The sequence below is a fragment of the Pantherophis guttatus genome, chromosome 6, assembly GCF_059756535.1.
Source record: "Pantherophis guttatus breed Tessera chromosome 6, ASM5975653v1, whole genome shotgun sequence".
NCBI classification, from domain to species: Eukaryota; Metazoa; Chordata; class Lepidosauria; order Squamata; family Colubridae; genus Pantherophis; species Pantherophis guttatus.
In genome coordinates this window covers 6,523,118-6,547,799 of record NC_142068.1, presented here as the reverse complement: position 1 = coordinate 6,547,799, position 24,682 = coordinate 6,523,118, and the positions used below count along the sequence as shown (strand labels likewise).

Genomic DNA, 24,682 nt, shown 5'->3' with positions numbered 1-24,682 from the left:
GTCTTAGTATCTTCTTTCAGTTTTAATAAATTTCTCCTGTGGGCTTCACTTTCCCGAGCCAGAGCAAATTTCAGAGATAGTCCAAAATGGTACCATGCATAAAGGGATGAAATTCTGCTGATGTCAGCTTTCCAGAAAACCCCCCAACTCCAAGTAAAGACTCTGAAGGAAGCATTTTTCAAAGTTCGATTTACTAGAATAGGTAAACTGGCACATCTGGGAAAACCCAAATCTGAGAGGTCTGGGTTTTCCCTCAGTAAATCAAAACCCCCAAAACCATCCCCTCACTCCTCAGTCGATCACGTGCTCCAATCAACCGCCATCCCATCTCGAGACATCACTCCGACCACTTCTTCTCCAGATGCAGGATCAGCCTGACCTTGACTGACAGGAAGAATGCTATTATGTCTACAGACAACCCCTCTACTAAATCCCCCCTCCTACTTTCCCACACATGAGAAGATGACAGCATGGAAGCTTCCGGCCTAATATGGCTTCCCAAGCTGACAGCTGACAGAATTAACAGAAAAAGAAAGGATGTGCCACCCATCCATATTCCAGGGCAGAACATTCAAAGAGAAACCAATGCATTTTTCATCTCATCCTTAGGCCTGAATGTAGACTGGATCATCTAGAGCCTTCTCTAGTTACAGTCGAATCATTTTCTATTCAACCTTTTTAAAATTTTATTTTATTTATCTATTTATTTGTCAAACATGTACAGGATAGCAGGTATAGGTATAAACATGGACATGAACAAAGGAAATGAGTATGAATAAATGGGGACAGTAGGACAGCAATGATAGGCCCGCTGGTGCGCTTATGCATGCCCCCTTTATGGACCTCTTAGGAATGGGGTGAGGTCCACGGTAGACAGTTTGAGGTTGAAGCTGTGAGGGTTTGAGGAAGTAATAACGGAGTCGGGTAGAGAATTCCAAGCATTAACCACTCTGTTGCTGAAGTTGTATTTTCTGCAATTGAGTTTGGGGAGGTTTACCTTGAACTTGTATTGATTGTCTGCCTGAGTATTATTGTGGTTGAAGCTGAAGTAGTCATTGACAGCTAAGACATTGTAGCAGACAATTTTGTGTATTATGCTTAGATCGGACCACATGTGGTGCAGTTCCAGATTGTCCAAGCCCAAAATTTCAAGCGTGGTGGCATAAGGGATTCTATTGTGAGTAGAGGAGCGGAGTACTCTTCTTGTGGAATACCTCTGGACCCACTCTATACCTCTGGACCTTCTCCAAATGAGTTATTTTTGGCCAATATTACTCCACTTGTCTTTTCTGGCAATTCCTCTCCCAGAATTCTTTGATTATTCAAAATCTTTCTCTGAATCAATGCAAAGAAAGAGGCTCTTTAGGGTAATGCAGCCTAGTCTCTTTGTTACTCTTGTATTCTGGAGTAAATTCCCAACAGAAGGGCCTGTCAGGTTTCTGGGACATTTCCCCAAGTAAACCAGTTAGATCTGAATGATGCAATCTAAATAGAGAGCAAGCTTCCTGGTATATGGAAAGTGATCTCCTTATGAGTGAAGTGAATATCCTAGATCTTCAGATCACATGTTGGTTAAGAAAAAAACTCAGACAAAGTGTGTGTTGCTCTTAGTGTGAGTGAACATCATGATAACTTTTTGGTTTTGTCTTGGTGGTCATGAAGTTATAAGTCACTCAGACCTGCTCTGATGGCCTAGAGATTGACATTTTTGACATAAGAAGTCAGGATGAATTTGTCAACAGCAGGGCAATGAGGTCAAAGGCATGGGCAACAAGGAAGGCAGTACAGCAGCAATACTGATGACTTACACTTGATTCCTTATTCAGGGCCCCACAAACAGTTACCTAAGGAACAAAGCATCTTAATACCACCACATTCTCCCAGGGGATCATTTCCATCTCTCTTCTTCTGACTTGGAGTCATGACTGGTGTAAGATCTGGAATTCTGAGTGTTCAATCTCAGACACTGACATATCAGATTTTTCATGAATGTTCCACAATGTTTTGGAACAATTTAGGATTTATTTTTGTAAGCATCACCCAAGGGTATTTAAATTTGATTTCTTCACCAGAAGTTCAGCCTTGGATATTTGGATTTTTAACTAGAATTTTTATTTTTTGATTAGTGGAATAATAACACTATTATTCCATCAAGCAGGGCTGGCCTAAAATATTATTTTAATGGGTTGTTCTATTTTAGATTATTGGCCAATCTATTTAATAATTTTAAATTGTTTTTAACTTTTATATTGTTGGCTTTTTATCTTGGCTGTACACCGCCCTGAGTCCTTCGGGAGAAGGGCAGTATAAAAATTTAATAAATAAATAAATTAAAAAAAAGTTATTTTGAAACTGACTAAACCTCCAAAGCCATTTAGCTTCTTCATCAAATATTCCATACCACTTTTGACATTGTAATATGTTCTTAATTCAATAAAATTGCATTTAAAAAAATAAAAAAGAGGTTTTCTGGGCCTTACTTTTGTCATTGCACAAGTCGGACAACTCTGGACATATTCTTCAATCTCTGCATGCATACGAGGACACCAGAACTACTGTTTAGTGAGATATAAGGTCTTAAGAAATCCGACATGTCCAGCCAGTTTGATGACATGGCACTGCTGCAGGACCATAACCTGAAGGGCAGCTGGGATATATAGCTTGTCCCCCTTCCATGCCACTCCATTTCTTGTGGTACACAGCTCCAGATTCTCTTTCACCCATGGGTCACTTAACAATGCCATTTTCAGCTCCTTAGTAAGGTAATCCCCTATGTCCACCCTGTCACCTGGGCCACCTGTTGATATGGTGGGATGATGGCCTTTACCACATCCTCCATGCAGCTATGGTACTGTGGCATACATGAGAGGGCATCAGCTAGGAGGTTCCTCCCTGCTGGGACGTATTTGAGGATGAAACAGAACTGTTGGAAATATTGTGCCCACCAGACCTGTTTTGGTGATAGACGTCTTGGTGTTTTTAACGCCACAAGATTTTTATGGTCTGTCCACACCCTGAATATTTGTTTTACAGCTTTCAGCAAGTGCCACCATGTTAGGAGTCCCCAGCATACCACAAAGGCCTCCGGCATCTCCCATGCATTGATAGGTGTCACCCCCCGGTCGGCTGCTGCTGTCCCCATTGCTGTGACTGCCAGCACCCTCACCTGCAAGGAATAAAAAGAATAATAAAAATATTGGCCCAGAAGGCAAAACACAATATCATGTAGGTTTGCTAGGTGCTACTCAAGCCACCTGACCTCTATTGGGTTTTATGATACTCCAGAGTTGGGCAATTGTTCTTGCTAAAGTTCTAGCATGAATCATTTCCAGATGTGGTCATGGGATAGGCAGCTGGATATACTTTGATGGTTGGTTTAAGGACAGTAGCTGCAGGATGTTTTCCCAATAATTTATTATTTTTTTATTATTCATATTTCTATGCCACCCACTCTCCAAGGACTCTGGGCGGCTTACACTAAAGACAGTATACTAAATAGCATATTGCCCCCCAACAATCTGGGTCCTCATTTTACCCACCTCGGAAGGAGGGAAGGCTGAGTCAACCTTGAGCTTGTGAGATTTCATCCACTGATCTGCTGAACTAACAGTCAGCTGAAGTAGCTGCAGTACTGCACCCTAACCACTGTGCCACCTCGGCACCTTGGCTCTATGAAATACATAAAACAGGAAGAAAAACAAAACACGATCAGATAAAAGGACACAGTCACCTTCAGATCGACTAGAAAGTCTCAAAGATAAAGATCCAGCAGGAAAATGATGGTGACAGGGATATTTCTGTTTGTTTTGCTGCTTGCTCTGCTGATTCTCCTCTTCTTCAAACAACTCTGGTCCCGAAGACATTTGCCCCCCGGACCTTTGGCTCTACCTTTCATTGGGAGCTTGTGGGCTTACGGGTTTTCGCTTCGTGAAGATTATTTCCGGAAGGTATTTCATTCTAAATAATCATGTTGTAATAGGGAAATTGATTCTCAATGGGGGTTTTTTGTACCACAAATGTAAAACTCAGTAAAATATTCCTGCATTGTTGGCACTTGATTAACTAGTTTTCTCATCGTGCCAGAATTTTCAAGTCAAGACCTGCTCACCAGCATTTCACAGAGCAGAATGTGAAATAATGGAGTTGAATTTTTAGAAGGCAGATTCTAATTCAATCTTACCAAAAAACCTTTAATAATAGAATGCATTCACCAGAAAGAGGGTGGTTGCACCTGCACTCTGCTCAAATGAGACATTCCTCTCTTGAAGACGATTCATGTTGTATTCCTGCAAAGGACAATAGGTGGAACTTGGTAGTCTAAGTGGTTTCTTCTAATTCTGCAATTCTACATTGATTTCCAAAACTTTCTAGATCTGCAATGCCTGCTTTAGATAATTTAGCTGGTTGGAGAAGGGAGCAATAGAACAGGTTTGTCTGTATAAAGATTCTGCTTGGCAGATATTGGTGGTTTATAAGGTTTAATTTGACTACCTCTTCATTGTTGGTATGTTCTCCAGCATAAAGGCTCTGAGCAATATAAGATAGGTAACTCCTTAGAATTCTGAATAATAATTTTCAAGAAACAATGTGTGATTTGAAATATAATTTAATCGGACCCCACTGTTGGTGGAATTATGATACTCTAGTAATATTCCTCCAATAGACAGTAGCATAATTAACCATTGTCTGTTAAATCAAGTTGAAACAACAGTTTTGCTTAGATAATGAAAGCCATTTTCTTCTGGGTTCCAATATTTAATAAAAAATGGGATGCAAAAGGATCATACAACTAAAGGTGAAGAGATTTCTCTGCCGTGGCTTATGCCAATGGAACATCCTTCCGGCTGAGTTGAGATTGCTTCCCACACCGCAGACTCACCATCTTGTGCTAATGATTTTATTTTATCTGCCTGTTGTCTTATTATTGATCATTTGAATGTTTTTAATGTTTTAAAAGCTCCTAGAGTCATTTGACACAAGATGGGCAGCAAATATATTTCATAATAAATTAAAATAAATTTAAAAAAAAACTCAGGATGTAGTAGCACGGCTGTCAGGGTTCCGACCGATGCCCTAATTAAATCATGAGCCTCAAGCCAAGCTTCAAAAGAAATCCAGTTATTTATTAGGCACAGACCAAGTGAAGCCAACTCTGACCTCACTTTATTCGCATCCCAGCTCTGACCCTGTTTCCCCCTTCCCCCAAGGTGTGTCATCAGTCACATTCTCCAACGAAGCAATTTCGCAGGTTGTAGAAGTCCCTCCCTTCAGGCCACTGTGTGTAACCATGGAGATGGCCTTGACAGAGAGATGGCTGGAATGTGCTTTCTTTTGACTGAAGTGCAAGTTCCTCAATGCAGCTGCGATGTTTGATCCCCCATGCCCCTGCCTATGGCAACTCGAGAGCAGGTCAGGAATAGTGACTGAGTACAGTAGAATTATTTTTGGATGCTAGAACAACATCGGGATTCTATCATCAATGAATCACCGAAAGGCTTTTACATAAACTAATGCATCTCCAAGTAACAGTTACACAGAGGGGAACAAAAATGGGAGAAATAAATAGTTTATGAGCAGAGAATGTTATTCATGGTTGTTTTCCAAGCAACACATATATATTCTTAGAGCAAGGAAAAAAAAAAAAAAGGAATGAGCTGGATTCAGCTGGATAGAGACAAAACTCATTCCCTTTTGCTTCTTGGCCTAAGAGAAGCTAGAGAACAGTTTACCATATTAGTAATCAGATAATCGTATGCTGTGTTTTGCACAATCATGTTGGCAATAGTTCTTATTACTCAATACTTATTTTGGCATAATAGAATAACAAACAAACATCAGATGAGTCAGTTGGAAAGTGAAAAGGCTGATCCCTTTTTCTTCTTGGAAGGAAAGAGACCAATGAACAGTTCACCGTATTAATGATTGGAAAAGTGTTTGCTATGTTTTGCAGAAAAATACTCACTGTCATTTAGCATCTGCTTCTAGACTCATTCCTTTCTCAGAGACCAATTTAGCCGTTGGTCCAGAAACCATTTTTTTTTTTCTGAGAGTGGGATCATCCGGGGGAAATCCTTTCTTCTTTTCCCTGAATAGATTTTAGGGGAAACTATTTAGGAATAAATAAAAAAAATTAAAAAAAAATAAAAAGCTCAGTGGCTAAGACACTGAGCTTGCCAATTGAAAAATCGGCAGTTCAGCGGTTCGAATCCCTAGTGCTGCGTAATAGGGTGAGCTCCCGTTACTTGTCTGAGCTTCTGCCAACCTAGCAGTTTGAAAGCACATAAAAAATGCAAGTAGAAAAATAGGGACCACTTTGGTGGGTAGGTAACAGTGTTTGGCGTTTAGTCATGCTGGTCATATGACCACAGAGACATCTTCAGACAAAGCTGACCCTTCAGCTTTGAAACGGAGATGAGCACCGCTCCCTAGAGTCAGGAACGACTAGCACATTTGTGCGAGGGGAACCTTTACCTTTATTTAGGAATAGTTTCTGTTGCCGTCTTTGAAAGGAGGCTGAAAACACCACCACAACAACAATAAATCAGCTATTTTGGTATAATTTTTGTATGAATAATATATATTTATACAATGTATACCTCTCCCATTTCAACTAAATGATTGTTGGAGCTACTGGTACACCCGAATGGGTCTGAACTGGCTGAATCCCATCCCTGAACCCATCCAATGAAGAATACTAGATCAGGACACAACAAAGCCTGTAGACTGTCCTGTCAATATAACATAAACAGTTGGAAAGTTGAGGAGTTGATGGCTTAAAAAAGGAGAGGATAAAGAGGTTGAGAAAGCCTCCGCAAACCATCCGCACTGTAGTGCTCAAAAGATGTGACTCATGAGCAAGCTGTTTCAGACAACCATTGGCTCACATATCTGTCAGTCACAGAAGGCATAGGCAAGGACATCTCTCATTTGGGGAGTGGGAGCAGTGAGGAAGCAGATGGGAGAAGATGGATTTCAAGTAGAAACACAGAGAAAGGAACATCCTAGCTTATATTTTTTTTTAAGTAGATAAAGAAGTTCTTGGCAGGAATCTTAGAGAAAAATGAATTCTAAGGAACAAAGAATTGCATATGGGGAAACGCCTTAGAATTGAGGATTTAGGAAAGACTGTAGATGGGTGTGTTAGCTGTAAAGAACCTGTTATATTATATTGTGACCTTTTTCAACTTCGATTCACTTGGCAGCATGTAAAACGATATGGAAAGATATACTCCATGTGGATCGGACCTCAACTTTTAGTCGTGATGTCTGGATTCAAAGCTGTGAAAGAAGAAATGACCAACTTCCCAGAAGAATTCTCTAATCGACTAGAGGATCCTTTCTTCACTGCTTTCGGGAAAGGAAGGGGTAAGTGCAAGTAGTAAGAAATTGTATGTAAACTTAGTCACTTTGTCAAAGAAGATTGATTTGGCATGATCTGTTTTTAACAAACCCCTGCTGGCTACTAGTTATAACTTTATTTGTTCCTAGATGTTCACTGATCTGTTTTTTATTATTTTTTCCAGTATCTTACCAACTGATTTGTCTGTGGTTTCCAAGGTCTTGTCCCCTTCCCGCCCCCCCCCTTTTTTTTTTTGAAGATGGGAATCACATCAGGTCTTTTTCAACTCTTTGGTAGTTTCCCGGTGCTCCAGGATTTTTCTTTTTTGCAAAAAAAACCTGTGAAATTGCCACCTGGTGAAAAATTAATAGGTTGTAGATGGGTTTTCAAAATTAAGAAAAGCATAGATGGGACCGTAACGCATAAAGCTTGCCTTGTAGCTCAAGGTTTTTCTCAGACCGAAAAGGATTTCGATGAGGTTTTTGCTCCTAGTTTACATGCTAGTACCTTAAGAACAATGCTAGTGTGGGCGGCTAAGTATAAATATAGTATTAACCATATAGATGTAGAGACAGCATACTTGCATGCTCCATTGAGACACACCATCTATATGAGGAAGCCTTTAGGAGTTGAAACACAAAACCACACTGATTGTTGGAAGTTAAATAAAAGCCTTTATGGTTTGAGACAATCAGGGTTTGAGTGGAACCAATGAATAGTGAAAGAGCTAAATAAGATTGGTTTTCATGAAGGTGTAGCGGATAAGTGTCTCTTTAAAAGAGAAAATAATGGTGTAGTATCATTTTTGTTATTGTTTACAGATGACATAGCCATAATAACCAAAACTGATAAGGAAGCCATAGATATTGTTAAACAGTTACAAACCAAATTTAAAATCAGAAATTTAGGAAATATTAGGCATTATCTGGGTCTAGATATCAATCAAACAGCTAAAGGTTATAAAATATCTCAATCTAGCAAAATAAGCCAAATGTTGAAACGTTATGGCATGGAGCTATGTAAGGCAGCTAAAACGCCTATGGCACAGGATTTTCAACAAGGAGAAATCCAAAGTCCTAAATTTAGTAAGGAGATCTACCAGTCTCTTATAGGTAGTCTATCTTATATAAGCAATTGGTCAAGACCCGATATTTCATTTGGAGTAAACCAATTAGCGAGATATAATGCAGAGCCAACTGATAGGCATTGGCAGGCCGCGAAGTGTATATTAAGATATCTGAAAATGACGATGCATTATGCATTGTATCTAGAACCTAACAATGATTTAGTATTGAGCGCATATGCTAATGCCAGTTTTGCTACTGATGTGACCACCAGAAAGTCCACATCGGGTATAGCTATAATGTTAGACAATTGTTTGATTGGCTGGAAATCAATTCGTCAAAAACATATTAGTCTATCTACTATGGAGGCAGAATTCTCATGTTTGTCACTAGTTTGTACTGATCTGATTTATTACAAACAACTAATGATGGATATTGGTTTAAAGATGGATTATCCAATTGTAATACATGAGGACAACCAAGCTGCTATAAAAATGGCAACAAATTTAGCAATTAAAACTAGATCTAAGTATACTGACATTCAGTATCTGAATGTTCGTCAGTGTATCCAAAGGAACATGGTTAAGTTGGAATATTGTATGTCGGAAGACAATATAGCTGATAATTTTACCAAAGTGCAAGGTGCTATAAAACATAGAACGTGTTGTGAAAGCTATGGATTAAGAATCTAAACTGTATATATTGACCTATCCAAAGGGGAGAATGTTAGGATATGGTTTGAGCCTAACAAGTTGTCGAGGCAATATATGTGTTCTGTAACTTTAATATGTATATGTATTGTGTGACTTTAAGTTTTCCTGCTGAGTCATGCTGTAATTAGGTAATCACTGGTTGTGAGAGTATTTAAGCAAGGTATTGTAATGTGTTCAGTTGCTGCTATGATATGCTGCCATTGTGTATGAAGCTGATATGATATGCTATCAGAGTATGATAAGCTACCATATTGTGAGGAGTTGTTATCATTCTGCTAATCATCGTTGGATGGTATCTGTTACCATCGTGGTTTGTGAACCAGAGTGAGTTTGTTATTCTAACCAACTACTGTTTGTTTGGTAAGAAGATTTTTGTATCACTGGACTGATTTAACTGGCAAAGACTTGAAATTTGTTTAAAGACTATGAGACTGTTTTTTCTACTATAAAGTAAGCTTTTGATAAACCAGTTTGCATATCTTTTATTCATTGCTCTCAGCAACGTTTCCTTGTGCATTTACTCTGCTGGTTGGTAACACAACACCAATATCCTTAACATAACTGTTTGTTTGTTTGTTTGTTTGTTTGTTTGTTTGTTTGTTACGTACATACTTACTTACTTATTTATTTATTTATTTATTTATTTATTTATTTATTTATTCTTGAATTTATATTGCTGCCTATTCACCCATGGCGACCCAAGGCGGCTTACAGAATATAAGACCACATTTAAAACAATAAAAAATACAAAAAGAATCAAATAAATTAATATAGTACAATATAACAAAATCACCCCCCACTCCCTGCCCCGGTGACAACAGATCACACGAGCCATTTAATGGGCTCCATCCTGCTCTGGGTTCCCCAGGCCCACTGGTTCCCCAGGCCCCAGGCCCACTTCAGCGCCTTCCGGAAGAGTATTAGAGTGGGGGCCATTCTAATCTCTGGGGGAAACTCTGGGGGAGCTACCACAGAGAAAGCCCTTCTTCTGGGTCCCACCAGATGTATCTCCCTCGGGGATGGGACCTGCAACATTCCCTGTCTCCCCACTCTGATGGGTTGGGTAGATGTGACCAGCAAGAGACAGTCCCTCAGATCACCTGGTCCCAAGCCATGAAGGGCTTTAAAGGTGACAACCAGCACCTTGACTTGCACCCAGAAACAAATCAGCAACCAATGCAGCTCCTGAGGTGATACATGTGCACGCCAGGGTCTGCACAAAACCATGTGGGCAACTGCATTTTGCACCAACTGCAGCTTCTGGATGCTCTTCAAGGGCAGCGCCATGTAGAGCATGTTGCAATAGTCAAGACGGGAAGTGACTAGGGCATGAGTGACTGTGAGTATTTATTTATTTTATTTATTTATTTATTTTATTATATTTCTATACCGCCCTTCTCCTGCGGGACTCAGGGCGGTGTACAGCCAGGATAAAACATAGCATATAAAATTTAAAAACATTTTTAAAAACAATTAAATAATTTTGGCCCGAATTTAAAACAACCCAATTAAAACCGAAATTCGATTAAAAAAACTGAGAGGATGGAATCAAGCCAGCCCAGCTAGATGGAACAAGTGTGTCTTCAGGGCCCGACGAAAAGTCCGGAGATCTGATATCGTGCGTATCTCAGGGGGCAGGTCATTCCAGAGGGCAGGTGCTGCCACAGAGAAGGCCCTCCCCCTGGGGGTTGCCAGCCGGCACTGCCTGGCCGACGGCACCCTGAGGAGGCCCTCTCTGTGCGAGCAAACCGGTCGGTGGGAGGCTATTGGCGGCAGAAGGCGGTCTCACAAATACCCCAGCCCTAAGCCATGGAGCGCTTTAAAGGTGGTCACCAACACCTTGAAGCGCACCCGGAAGACCACAGGAAGCCAGTGCAGCTCACGCAGGAGAGATGTTATATGTGAGTGCCCCGTCGCTCCCATAATCCCCCGCACGGCCACATTCTGGACCAACTGCAGCCTCCGGGTGCACCTCAAGGGGAGCCCCATGTAGAGAGCATTGCAGTAGGGACTGCAATGTAGAGAGCATTGCAGTAGGGACTTTTTTTTTTTTAATTTGATTTATATGCCGCCCTTCTCCGGAGACTCAGGGCGGCTTACAATGCATTAAGCAATAGCCTTCATACTTTTGTATATTTATACAAAGTCAGCTTATTGCCCCCACAACTGGGTCCTCAATTTACCTACCTTAGAAAGGATGGAAGGCTGAGTCAACCTTGAGCCTGGGAAGATTCGAACTGATCTGATAATAACAGGCTATTAGTCTGCTGCGCCACCAGGCTCTTCTGCACCAGACTATGACTTTTAACGTGAATGTTATCAGGAATCACTTATCATTGTCTGCTGACGCCCTCAGGAATTATTTTATCCAATGGCCATATCTGGAAACAGCAGAGACACATTGGCATCACTTCTCTGCGGAAGCTGGGCCTGGGGAAGAAAAGCATTGAGCGTCAAATAGAAGATGCAGCTCAGACATTGATGGAGGTCTTTAGACAAAAAAAAGGTATGTCATTTAGGGTAATGACAATGGTTCAAGTCTGTCTGAAAAAATCTTTTCTATTCTCAGTATTTCAAGTAAAAAGGGATGCAATTGATTTGATTTTAAGAAGTTATCTTCTTTATGAAATTCATTATAAAATATCTTCATTCACAGGACAGCCATTTGACCCTACATTTCCAATACAACATGCGGTTTCTAATGTCATATGTTCTTTGAGTTTTGGACATCAGTTTGCTCCTGAAGATGAAAACTTCCAGAAGTTAATGCAAGCCCTTGAAATTATAGTGAAAATCACTGGCAACTTTTTCCACTTGGTGAGTCATCTTTTCTATTAAAGAGACCAAGCTCCCCAAACAATCTTTCTATTAGCATTTTCATGTAATCATGAATGTCAGGCATGGAAGGAGCCTTGGAAATCATCTAATTTACTTCTCTCCCCAGTAGGTGTGGGTGCCCTTGAGTCAGTCTTGACTCCTGGATAAGTCTTTGCAGTTTTCTTTTCAAGATTTCAGAAGGGGTTTGCCATTGTCCATTTTTAGGGTTGAGAGAGACTGACCCAGTGTCACCAGTTGACTCAGTGCTTTAGTTGGAACTAGAACTCAGAATATCTCAGCTTCTAGGCTGTTGCATTAACCACTATACCAAAGGCAGTGGTGGGATTCACCAGTTGTAACAAGGTTTACTCAGCCTTCCATCCTTCCGAGGTAGGTAAAATGAGGACCCGGATTGTGGGGGCAATAAGCTGACTTTGTATAAAAAAGAACACTGCTTGGGGGAGGGGCAAAAGCCCTACTAAGCAGGTATATACAAAAGTATGAAAGCTATTGCTTAACGCATTGTAAGCCGCCCTGAGTCTCCGGAGAAGGGCGGCATATAAATCGAACCAATAATAATAATAATAATAATAATAATAATAATAATAATAATAATAATAACAACAACAACAACAACAACAACAACAACAAACTCGCACTTCCTCAAGTACTCAATACGATTGAAAACTACCTTCTACTGAATCCAGAGTGAGTAAAACAGCTGAGTCATGGCTGGATGGTTTACAGGATTAAAATGCACAAACCCACCAACACCCAAGGATAAACAATGACCTCAGCTGATGAAAATGCCATTGAAATCAGTCAGGTATTCAATACCTTGCAAAAGCCTACCTCGGTTAGGAGTATGTATATTTATTTATTTATTTATTTATTTATTTATTTATTTATTTATTTATTTATTTATTTATCATGTTTGTATACCGCCCTACTCCCGGAGGACTCAGGGTGGTGAACAGCCAAGATAAAAATACAAAGAACATACAAAAGTTAAAAACTATTAAAAATAGATTAAATAATTTGGGCTCAAACAAATTTAAGACATCCAATTTATCTAAAAACATTTAAAACCCAATTTAAAAGGGAGAGTTAGGCCAGACCAGCCTGTTGGAATAAAAACGTTTTTAGGGCGTGGTGGAAGATGCGTAAGTCTTGGATCCTCCGTATCTCCGGGGGGAGCTCATTCCAGATGGCAGGTGCCCCCACAGAGAAGGCTCTCCCCCTGGGGGCCGCCAGTCGACATTGTTTGGCCGATGGCACCCTGAAGAGCCCCTCTCTATGGGAGCGAACTGGTCGGTGAGAGGCTACTGGTGGCAGAAGGCGGTCTCGTAAGTACCCTGCTCCTGAGCCATGGAGCGCTCTAAAGGTGGTAACCAAAACCTTGAAGCGCACCCAGAAGACCACTGGGAGCCAGTGCAGCTCGTGCAGGAGGGGAGGTCACATGGGAGCACCATGTCGCTCCCGTCACCACCCGCACGGCCGCATTCTGGACCAGTTGGAGCCTCCGGGTGCTCCTCAAGGGGAGCCCCATGTAGAGAGCATTGCAATAGTCCAGGCGTGAGGTGACAAGGGCGTGAGTGAGCGTGCGTAACGAGTCCCGATCCAGAAAGGGACGCAACTGGCAAATCAGGCGAACCTGATAAAAAGTCCTCCTGGCCACGGCCGCCATATGCTCTTCTAAAGACAGCCATGAATCCAGGAGGATGCCCAAGTTGCAAACCCCATCTGTGGGGGCCAACGACTCACCCCCAATAGTCAGTGATGGTGTCAACTGACTATATCGGGACGTCGGAAACCACAGCCACTCGGTCTTGGATGGGTTGAGCCTGAGTCTGTTCCTCCCCATCCAGATCCCCATCCAATCCGTATGGCCTCCAGGCACCAGGACATCACCTCGAGGGCATCATTGGGGTGGTCTGGGGTAGAGATATGAATTTCTCTGAGTAGGGATTCCCATTTTTGAGCCAAAAGATTATCCTGAGGTGCTAATTCAAACACACTAGTTCACAAGCTAGAAGACTGTGGAATTCCAAGCCATGTACCATATTTTTCGGAGTATAAAACGCTCCGGACTATAAGACGCACTTACCTTTTTTGGTGAGGAAAACAAGAAAAAGAAATCTGCCTCTGCCTCCACCTCCCAGCAATTTTGCCCTGCAAGAATTTGGAAACAGAGCTTTTCTGGATGGCTTTTGAGGTCTGACACCATGTATCGTTTGCCATATTTTAATGTGTTTGTAATATTTTTGTTTGGCTGTAAAGTGCTGCCTATTACAGTGAGCCGCTGAGACTCTTCTATAATTATGGTGGGAAATAAATGGTCAGATCCCTAACGTGATACTTCCATTCAAATAGAGGGAGGGGGGAGCATGGAGATAAGCTGTATTTTATAACCTTTTTCCTGTCACCTAAGCACCTGCAGTATTCTCACCTTTTTTGGAATGTAATAAGGAGGGAGGGCCATGTTGATTGTTTCAGTTTGTTGAAAGTGGAAGAAGACCATGGGAACAGCTCCTTATTTGTTTCTCAGGATGGCTGTTACAATAACATCTTCACACCTGTGGATTGGCTGAATCCACTTCGGACTGGAGGGAGGGATTCTAAAGTCCTATTTCTAACTGTATAGTTTGGAAGGGAATTTAGAGTCTGCTTCGCCTTGTCCTGCTATCACTTCCTCCCAATAAAAGGTTCTTTTTGAAATAACACATTTCAAGAGTCTATACTTACATAAATAAATAACTTTTCCTCTTTCTTTTCTATTAGATGTATAATGTGTTCCCACGATTAATGAGCTACCTCCCAGGCCCCCACAAGCAGGCCCTGGATTCTGTGGATTTGATTGTTTCTTTTGCAAAGCAGGAAATAGAGAGACACAAGGAATCCCGCTCTTTGCATGAGCCACAGGATTTCATTGATTACTATCTTCTTCAGATGGAGAAGGTATGGATTTATTCTGGTTCAATACAAGGGCAAGGAATTATTATATTCCTCTCTATAAGAAAAGAGGAGGGGCTACTGAGATTGTCTTTGTTGTATTTTTCTTCTTTCTTCATGCAACTCCTAATCTAAATTTAGCTCCTGCTAATTTCAGATTGTTTCTAAATGAATAAGAACTATATTCTACCTCTGCAATCTTAGATTCTTGTTAGATATGGATAACAATTTGTGTACGGAAATAGAAATTCATGTTTATCATCCTGTCTTGTTTGCCCTCCACTCATTTCCCTTTTTTTCTTCCTCCTCTCTAATGTTTCCAGAAAAACATTGATTTTTTTAGAAGCAACATTTTATCAATTTAAAGTTATTTAAAAATTAGCAGGTCACCTTATTTACAATTATATGGCATCAGTGTGGGGTGTACCATTAGTCTGATCTCCACATTCAAGGTATACAGTCTTAATACTGGCCCAACCATAAAATAAAAGGAAATGAATTTCATTCCTTCCAAAGCCAAATCTCTCTTTGATCTTGGCTACTTTAAGATAGTGTCATAGTGTGAACCTATCACTTTAATTGTTACTCTCCTGCAATAATTTCCCTATATAACCATAGGAATATATTTATTTTAATGACTTGTGGCACATAGGGAAAAATAATCACAAAAAATCTGCAGAGAATTCCTTGTAATTTTCATTTTCTGTTTTAAACATCAGAGCAGGAATGACCCCAACTCTACCTACAATGAAGAGAACCTGGCTCAGTGTATTTTTGATTTTTTTTCTGCTGGAACAGACACAGCCTTTGCTATTATGAAGTGGGCACTGCTTCTCCTGACAAATCATCCTAACATCCAAGGTGAGAGAAATCTGAGCTGTGTGAACAAGGGTCTTTCTCATAAAATACAGAGGAATTATTTGAAAATACTCTTCATAATAATTTTCCTATGTAGATTCTTTACCCTTTAAACAGAGTAGGAACAGAGTATGAGCGGGTTTAAAGAAAAACCAAGAATGCACATATACAGTATATTCTTCTTTGGATTCTCAATAAAATATTGAGTGATGAACATCAGTATAGATCTAAAACATTTAACATACTTTAAATGCAGAAATCTACTAAGGTTTTCAGAGTTGTTACTTGTTTCTGGCCTAAATTGTGTATAAAAGGTAAAGGTTCCTCTCTCACATATATGCTAGTCGTTCCCAAATCTAGGGGGCGGTGCTCATCTCTGTTTCAAAGCTGAAGAGCCAGCGCTGTCTGAAGACATCTCTGTGGTCATGTGGCCGGCATGACTAAACACCAAAGGTGCACAGAACACTGTTACCTTCCCACCAAAGGTGGCCCCTATTTTTCTACTTGCATTTTTTACGTGCTTTCGAACTGCTAGGTTGGCAGAAGCTGGGACAATCATGGGAGCTCACCCTGTTACGCAGCACTAGGGATTCGAACCACTGAACTGCTGACCTTTCTGATCGACAAGCTCTGAGCTACCATATCCCTATTTGTGTATACAAGACCAAATTCAGTAAGATGATAAACACAGAAAAAAAATCAAAATGGTGGGCATGAGCAGATGTATGATACAAGGCTCCCTGCTATGGAGATAAAGAATGAGAATATTGTGGAATATTCTTTGCCACTTGGGGCAACAAATGAACTCCTCCATCTTCTCCTTAACTCAACCTTCTTCCTGCCCTACTACTGCGTTTTCTTGACTTCAGCTACTTAACTGAAGGTTGGAGGGACCAAAGTGGGATGGCTGCAGCAAAGGGATTGAAGGTGTAGTGAAGACAGGAGACCAAAAAAGGTTGGAGCCTACACAAAGGAATGGCCCAGGATTGGGAACCAGCCAAGGCTGGTTTTGGCCTTGCGAGCTAACCTAGTCTCCTGCCCACAAATTGGCAGCAGAAGGGGCGGAGCCAACCTAGCATCAGCAGCAACAGTGTTGAAGGATGCAGCCAGGGTGATGACTATCAAGAGGTGAAGAGCCAGCCCGGAGTGAATCTGAAGGAGTTACAGGCCTGGAGGCTGTGATACTATGATAGAGAGTGTATACTGAAGGCAAAGATACTGGCCGAGAGATAGTGATGAGCTGGCTTGGAATAGAAACTGGAGCTAGCTTAGAAAGTCAACAAGGTTGCTGGGAGCTGGAAGCAAGAACTGGCCCAGAGCCCAGAAAGTCTTGGCCATAAAATGTGTGGTCTGGATCAGAGACTGGAAAAATGATGCAAGGCCCAGAAAATAGAGTTGGATCTGGAGCCCTCAGCAGAAAGCCCAATGGAGCTGGTGGTCAGGATTTGAGGCCAGCCTGAGTCTGAAAATTTTGGAATTCCAGCAGGAACTCAAGACTGATTATTCATTTGACCCTGCCCTTGTGCTCAACCTGGTAATCTTTGACAACTTGAAGGACAAATCCAGATGCTCTGAAGAGCAATATTGGTTACAAGAGGCCTCTAGGACTGACTGGGAGAAGCTGATGGGGGATGTGGGAGGACACAGGAGTACAAGGATCCCAAGATGATAGTGGGTTGATGCCTAGAGTGAGAGAACATAAGGGTCATCTGAGTGCTTGGCTATTGTATGTTTCTACCCTTTTGCCCAGTCTGAGACAAGAAGGGTGAGTCCCCTCTCTGGTTGGCTGGGAATACATTGAGTGTGTTTGGGGATTGTGGAGAGTGAAAATTCCCATTTGCACTGAGAACTACAGTTAGTGCTATGGGCGTGTTCTTCCTCCCCCTTATCCATTGAATGGTTGGGTGAGTCTGTATGACTAGCCAGCTTTTGATGTGATTGACCATGGTAGCTGTGGGAACTGGGGCTGAATGCACAGTGTTGTGCTGGTTCAGTTCCTTTCTTCAACACCCATCCCAATTGGTGGTGATAGGGAGTGAGAGATCCAGCCCACAGTTGCCTCTTTGAGTCACAGGGCTCTGTAGCACATTTTTAATCTGCTCTCCTTCATGACACACAAAAGGAGGATGAGATTGCATTTAATGCCATAAAGGCTGTCCTATATCCCAAGGATTAAAATTCAGAAATAAATATATGAATAAATATTGAAGATTCTTTTTCCATCATTTTTTTCTAGAGAAAGTCCAGAAAGAGATTGAAGATGTTTTTGGCTTCTCGCGGTCAATTTCCTACCAGGATCGGAATAAGCTGCCCTATACCAATGCCGTGATTCATGAAATGCAGCGTTTCAAAAGTGTTTTGCTAGTTGGGTTTCCCAGACAAAGTACAAAGGATGTGAAGATGAGGGGTTATCACATTCCAAAGGTGAGTGTGATGTCCCAGGGCATGGCACAAAGGCAACAAAGCCAGAGAATAAGTATGAGTCCCTTTATTAGCTCTAACCTTTTCCCCAAGCTCCAATTGACTCTCCGGTCTGGAGAAAATCTCACCCAAAAATCTGTAACAGCCTTTGGCTGAAAATAATCCAATTCAAACGTACTTCCAAGATGGCACAGCCAAAAGCTGCCTCGGTGAAAGTTTAAAATTTATTATTATGGTTTCTTTATTTTTAATTATTCTCTGTGACTCATTACAGATTTCTTATTAGAAGTGAAGAAAGAGAGGTAAAAGGGCGGGAATTTTTAAAAGATTAAGGAATAGGAGAAATAAAATTCCTCTGCCTTCAATTTTCCTAACCAACATATGTTCACTTGCTAATAAGATGGATGAAATACTCCTTTTAAAGAGATACAATTCTGACTTTTACAATTCAGCAGCCCTATGTTTCTCTGAAACCTGGTTAAATGAATCAGTTGAAGAAGGCAGCCTGCATATCCCAGGATTTCAGATTCAATGATCAGACAAAATTGCAGAAACATCTGGTAAAAAAGAAGGGAGGAGGCTTATGCTTATATATCAACAACAGCTGGTCTCAGGATATAACTATAATATATAAATTCTGTGACAAAAACCTAGAGACATTAGTTATCAACTGCAAACCACCTCATGAATTTTCCTTATTTCTTCAAATTGTTGTTTATGTCCCACCACAAGCCTGTGTAAACAAGGCATTACAAACTTTAGCTGACCAAATTATGGAGGCTGAAGCCTCCATAACCCTAGTTCACTGGCCATTATTTTGGGAGATCTAAACAAGGCAAACTTAAGAAAAGAGCTACCAAAATACTTTCAGCATATCCATTGAGAAAAAAAAAAAGAGGAACTTTAAAATTAAAACTAAAGCCCCAAAAGGAACCTTTCACCTGGATTTAAAACTGGATTTGGAAGAAATTAAAACAAGATAAGAAAAAAGGAGATAGAGAAGTATTCTCTAAACATCAAAACAATTTAATTTTGAGAAGAGGAAATAATCATTTTTGTGGACTTACAAATGGATACTTTGTGGCTGGAGGATTTGTAAATTGGAGAGAGACATCTGCTGGTGGAAAGAAAGTATCGTACCAAGCTTATTTAAATTACCATGAGAAAGTACTGTAGGAGTGGTTTGTTTAAACAACTGGAATGAGATTTCAAGAGGAGTGGAAAGAACAAAGACTAAAATTGGAATGACTCAAATGAACATCTGAATTGGACACTATCTGGAAAGAAAAAAAAGAAAGAAAAGGAGACATTACGTGGACTTTGAATTTGAATTATATGCAAAGGAAAATAATAAATTTAAAATGCCTTTTAAATTGATAACATGGAGAATTGGGAGGATGAGTATGAGATATTAAAGGGAGATGTTTCAAAAGATAAGATAAGAGATATACTGGGATTAATAGTGACAGAATAAAAAAGATGATTACACTGGGATTAACAGTGACAGAATAAAAAAATGATTACACTGAGATTAACAGTGACAGAATAAAAAAGATGATTATACTGGGATTAACAGTGACAGAATAAAAATGGATAGAAGGAAGAGATAGATTATTGTAAAAAGGATATATTTAAGGATAAAATGAAATGTGAGTAAGTAAAAAAGAAGAAATATGCTATTTAATGTAAAATAGATCAGTAGATGCAATGTGAAAGACAGAATGGATTATATGTCTTGTTGTTGGAGGATGTACAAACTTGAGAGAAATAATAGTAACCAAAAATGTAATTGAAATTAAGGTGGAAAACTGAAATGTAAAAGTGAATAAAATTGAAATGTTAGTAAATGATGTAAGTAAGAATAAAGCAATATATGTAAGAAGTAAAATAGAAGAAAGATATCATTAAAAGTAAAACAGATTAAGGGTTGGAAGGCTATTCTAGCAAAGCATTTAAGATAAAAATAAGTTGAAATACATTGTTAATAATTAAAAGATAAGGGGAATTTTGAGAAATATAGTTAAAGAAAAGTCAGGGTTGCCTGGACACCATAGTGGAAAATAGCAAACTGAAAATGAATACAGCAATAGAGAGAGACGAAAAAGGAGTAGAGGGATGGAAGGGAGGGAGAAGGAGAAAGAGGAAGGGGAAGAAAGGAAAGAGGGGAGGAAGGGAGAGAGGGGAAATAAGAGTAGGAGAGAGGGCTAGATAGGGAGAAAGAGAGGAGGAGAGGGAGAAAGGAAGGGAAAGTAGAGAAGGAGTAGGAGAGGAGGGAAGAAGAAGGTAGGAAAGAAAGAAGGGAGAGAGATGGAAGAGGTTGAGAAGAAAGATTGCTATGCAATAAAAAAGATGAAATGGAAGAAAGGCAACCCCGAACAAATATTAATGCACTAGGATAAAGAATGAATTGTTAAAAAATAAAAGAGAATAAATATGAGTAAAAACAGAGAAATTAGAATTTGAGGGCAAATAAAGATGTTGTTTATACAAATAAGCATAGAAATTTTAAGATATGATCAAAAAGTGGAAAAAGAAGATTACGGCAAAAATTGTAATTGAGTAAAATGTATTCGAGTAAGATAAATTGTATAAGTTATGATATAGCCAATACTCTGTTCATAAAATATGTGGGTGAATGTGGGTGGTGGTGGTGGTGGTGGTGGAAATCAATAAAACTTGATTTTAAAAAAAGATAAAGCAGTTAACATGACAAACTCAGTGTTTGTTCCCGACAACCGCCCCTCCCATTTACCTCTCCTTTAAACTCCATCCCCAGGTGTGCCTTGTGAAGGGAATCAGGGCCCTTTCCTCCTTTGTAAGCCACACAATCCACATTGCTCTCTTCTCCATTCTTCCCTGTGTGCCCTAGGATGAGGAGGGGGTGGGCCTTGTTCTTCATCTGAACCCCTTCTCCCACCTCTGCCCTGCTCTGCCCAGCCTGACTTTGCCCTTCCCCAGTTTCTTCCACAGCCAAAAAAGCCACTCTCCCGCTCTCTGTCAGCTGTTTGTCTTCTCCCTCGGATTCAGACTCTGATGGGAGCATGACAGTGAGGAACATATTAAGGCTATATTGCAGTAGTCCAGCATGGAGGGTAAAGCAGAATATGGTACTTGGATGGAAGCTTTCTATTTAGTAACTACCAATAATCAATCTATTGGGCAAAAATAGCAAGCTATTGTGGGGTAACAATTATAGATTAAAATCCAAATACCTCTCAGCTTTAAAGGTAGAACCTTAAATATTTTATATTTATCCTAGGAATATAATGAGAGTCTAAGGGCTGAATGTAAGTTCATAATTGAAGTCTTGTCTGACCATATTTCTTTGTCCTCTTCTTGGGGCAACCTGGAGTCATAAAGAAATATGCATCCAGCTCTTTGTTTTAATGGGTGGAAAGGAAGAAAGGAAGCTAAGCTGTTGACTAGTTAATGCTACTCTGGAAACTGCTCTGGAAATAAACAAATAGGGGTCCATAAAGGCAAGCTAAAACCATATGTTTCATCAATATTGCTTGAACTTTTCTGCCTGTTTCCCTTATGAAATGGCTCTATTTAATCATCTCTTTTTCTTAACAGGGGACCATTATTCTCCCAGACCTGCGCTCTGTCCTTCTTGATCCTGAACAATGGGAGACACCTGAAGAATTCAACCCAAATCACTTTTTAGATAAGGATGGGAAGTTCATCAACCGAGAAGAGTTTCTGCCATTTGGAATAGGTACATCCATGAGCCCAAAGCAACTTATAACGTATAGAAAATCTAAGGCCCAGAGTGAGCCAAGCCTGGCAAGTAATGCTAAAATTAACTCCCCCCCCCAAAAAACCCCCCATGTATTCAATGTGTAAGGAACAAGAAGAAAATCAAGAAAAAAATAGTTCCACTAATGGGAGCAGATGTTAAGAAAGTGACAGGTTCAGGGAGAAAGCCAAACAACTTAATTTCTTCTATGCATCTGTTTTTATGCAAAAGAAAGAAACTGCTCAACCTATCAAAAGCAGTAATGAGGGAGATAGATAGAACCGGTGCACAAATCAAAATAGGCAAGGAAATGGTAAGGCAATACTTATCTACCCTGAAGGTGGATCACTGGACATGATGATTTTCATCCCAAGGTTCTAAAGGAGCTGACAGATATAGGAGTCACTGAATATAATCCTCTAAAGCTCCTGTCCCATAAAGGAACTACCAAATGAAAGGGGAAAAAAATGGATCCCGGAAATTATAGGCTCATCTATACCTGGGAAAATCCTAGAAAAGATAATCAAATGGAGAATAAGTAAGCACCTAGAAATGAAGAAGGTGATCACTGTATGCCATTATGTGGTTATTAAAAACAGATTGTGCCAGGCAAGCCTTCTTCCATAAAGTGACTAAATTAGTGGACCAACAAAATGCTGTAAACATAGTATGCTTGGACTTCAGGAAGGCATTTGACAAAGTAGACGAGAAAACTGATCTGGTATGCTTTGTTTCATCTACAGGCCAATGTTCATGAATGGGAGAGCAGCTGACAGTCTACTTACTATTTGTAAGATTAAAAAAAGGATAGGTATTGCAATTGACTGACCAACCAATTTGCGAGACCGCCTTCTGCCGCCAATAGCCTCCCACCGGCCGGTTCGCTCGCACAGAGAGGGCCTCCTCAGGGTGCCGTCGGCCAGACAATGCCGGCTGGCAACCCCCAGGGGGAGAGCCTTCTCTGTGGCGGCACCAGCCCTCTGGAACGACCTACCCCCTGAGATACGCATGATATCAGACCTCCGGACTTTTCGTCGGGCCCTAAAAACACACTTATTCCATCTAGCTGGCTGGCTTGATCCCGTCCTCTCAGTTTTAATTGATTCGGTTTTAATTTGGGTTGTTTTAAATTATTTGGGCCAAAATTATTTAATTGTTTTTAAATTGTTTTTTAAATTTTGTATACAATGTTTTATTTTGGCTGTGCATCGCCCTGAGTCCTGCGGGAGAAGAGCGGTATAGAAATAATAATAATAATAATAATAATAATAATAATAATAATAATAACAACAACAACAACAACAACAACAACAACAACAACAACTATACTCAATGTCTAGTGCTGAATGGTGAGAAGGGGTCTGCTCTCTCATAGGCCCACCCCTCAACAAACATACCATAGTGTAGCCTTTGAAATGATCTACTATTGAATATAAGTTGTATTAAATTCTTCCCTTAAGGCCTGTTCACGAACAGAGGAAACTGAGAAAAGAATTCTGGGAATTGAACCTGACAGAAGCTACTGGGATTCAATTTGGAAATCTCTTTTCACCGTTAAAATTTGTTTTCAGATTTCCTTGCTGATGGGTATACTCTGGAGAAGAGATTATCTACTTCATCCATGCTTTGTCTCATCTACAGGTCAGCGTTCCTGTGTGGGAGAGCAGCTTGGAAGAATTGAGATCTTCATCTTTCTAACCAGCCTGTTGAGGTTCTTCAGCTTCCGGTTGCCTGAAGGAGTGAAAGAACTCAACGAAACACCTGTTGCAAAGTTGGTAATGCAGCCACAGCATTACAAATTGTGTGCTATTCCCATACAGGCTTAAATGTATAAAAACAACATAAAAAAGCATAAAACTAATTACAGAATAGTTATTCGGTATGGTAAATGTAAATGTTTACTTTGTGCTTAATATGCTATTTTGCTTCCTTTTGTTCTGCACTGAAACTTCTTCAATCTATTGCTGGGTTTACACAACGCATCTAACTAGGTCAATGGAAGATCAGGAAGTTGTGTATGGGGGGAAAATGCTAAATTTGTTATGTTTTCCCCTTGTTTCCTTTTGGTGCCAATAAAACATATTTCCATTTAATCTTAGTATCATTTTTCAATTTTAATAAATTTCTCCTATGGGCTTCATGTTAACCAGCCAGAGGAAACTTCATAGATAATCCAAAATGATGCTGACATGCTTGAAGGGATGAAATGATGCTGACAGAATTAATAGAACATGAAAAGATGTGCCAACCAATGCATTTTTCACCCCATACTTAGGCCTGAACCTTGATTTGATCCAAATATAGGCTTCATCTTAAGTCCTCTGTGGTTACAACCTACCGTATTTTTCAGACTCTAAGATGCACTTTTTTGTCTCCCAAAAGGGGGTGAAAATGTCTGTGCATCTTATAGACTGAATGTTGCCGAAGCCCCGCTCACCTGCAAGCCAGTTTTTTGGCCTCCACATGCCCTTTTATCAGGCCTTTTTTCGGCCTTTTTTTGGGCCCATTTTCTAGGCTTTTTTTTTTTTTTTTTGGCCTGCTTCCTAGGCTTTTTTGGCTCATTTTGGAGGCTTTTTGGGACTACTTTTGATGCATTTTTGGCCCATTTTTCTGAACAAATAGGCTGAAAAAAGCCTCAAAAATGGCCCCAAAAGCCTCAAAAATGGCTCCAAAAACAGGCCGAAAAATCCCCCAAAACAGGCCGCAAAAAGCCTTGAAAATGAGCCGCAAAAAGTCCCCAAAACAGGCCCCAAAAAGCCTTGAAAATATGCCAAAAAAA

General features: G+C 40.3%; 1 protein-coding gene across 4 annotated transcripts; it reads left to right on the top strand.

Moving 5' to 3' along the window:
* The first annotated feature begins 3,660 nt into the window (after positions 1–3,660).
* On the top strand, positions 3,661–23,780 carry LOC148112993 (cytochrome P450 2C3-like). 4 transcript variants are annotated; one of them, XM_087872403.1, is made up of 9 exons: positions 3,663–3,947; positions 7,203–7,365; positions 11,473–11,622; positions 11,773–11,933; positions 14,715–14,891; positions 15,605–15,746; positions 17,980–18,167; positions 21,741–21,882; positions 23,545–23,780. In XM_087872403.1, the coding sequence occupies exons 1-9, from the start codon at positions 3,777–3,779 to the stop codon at positions 23,727–23,729; spliced, it is 1,479 nt and encodes a 492-aa protein (XP_087728529.1). In that variant the 5' UTR covers positions 3,663–3,776; the 3' UTR covers positions 23,730–23,780. The 4 variants fall into 4 exon arrangements, with proteins under 4 accessions (XP_087728531.1, XP_087728529.1, XP_087728530.1 ...); XM_087872404.1 differs by lacking the exon at positions 11,473–11,622; XM_087872405.1 differs by lacking the exons at positions 7,203–7,365; positions 11,473–11,622; positions 11,773–11,933 and having other exon boundaries at positions 3,661–3,947.
* Positions 23,781–24,682: the final 902 nt, after the last annotated feature.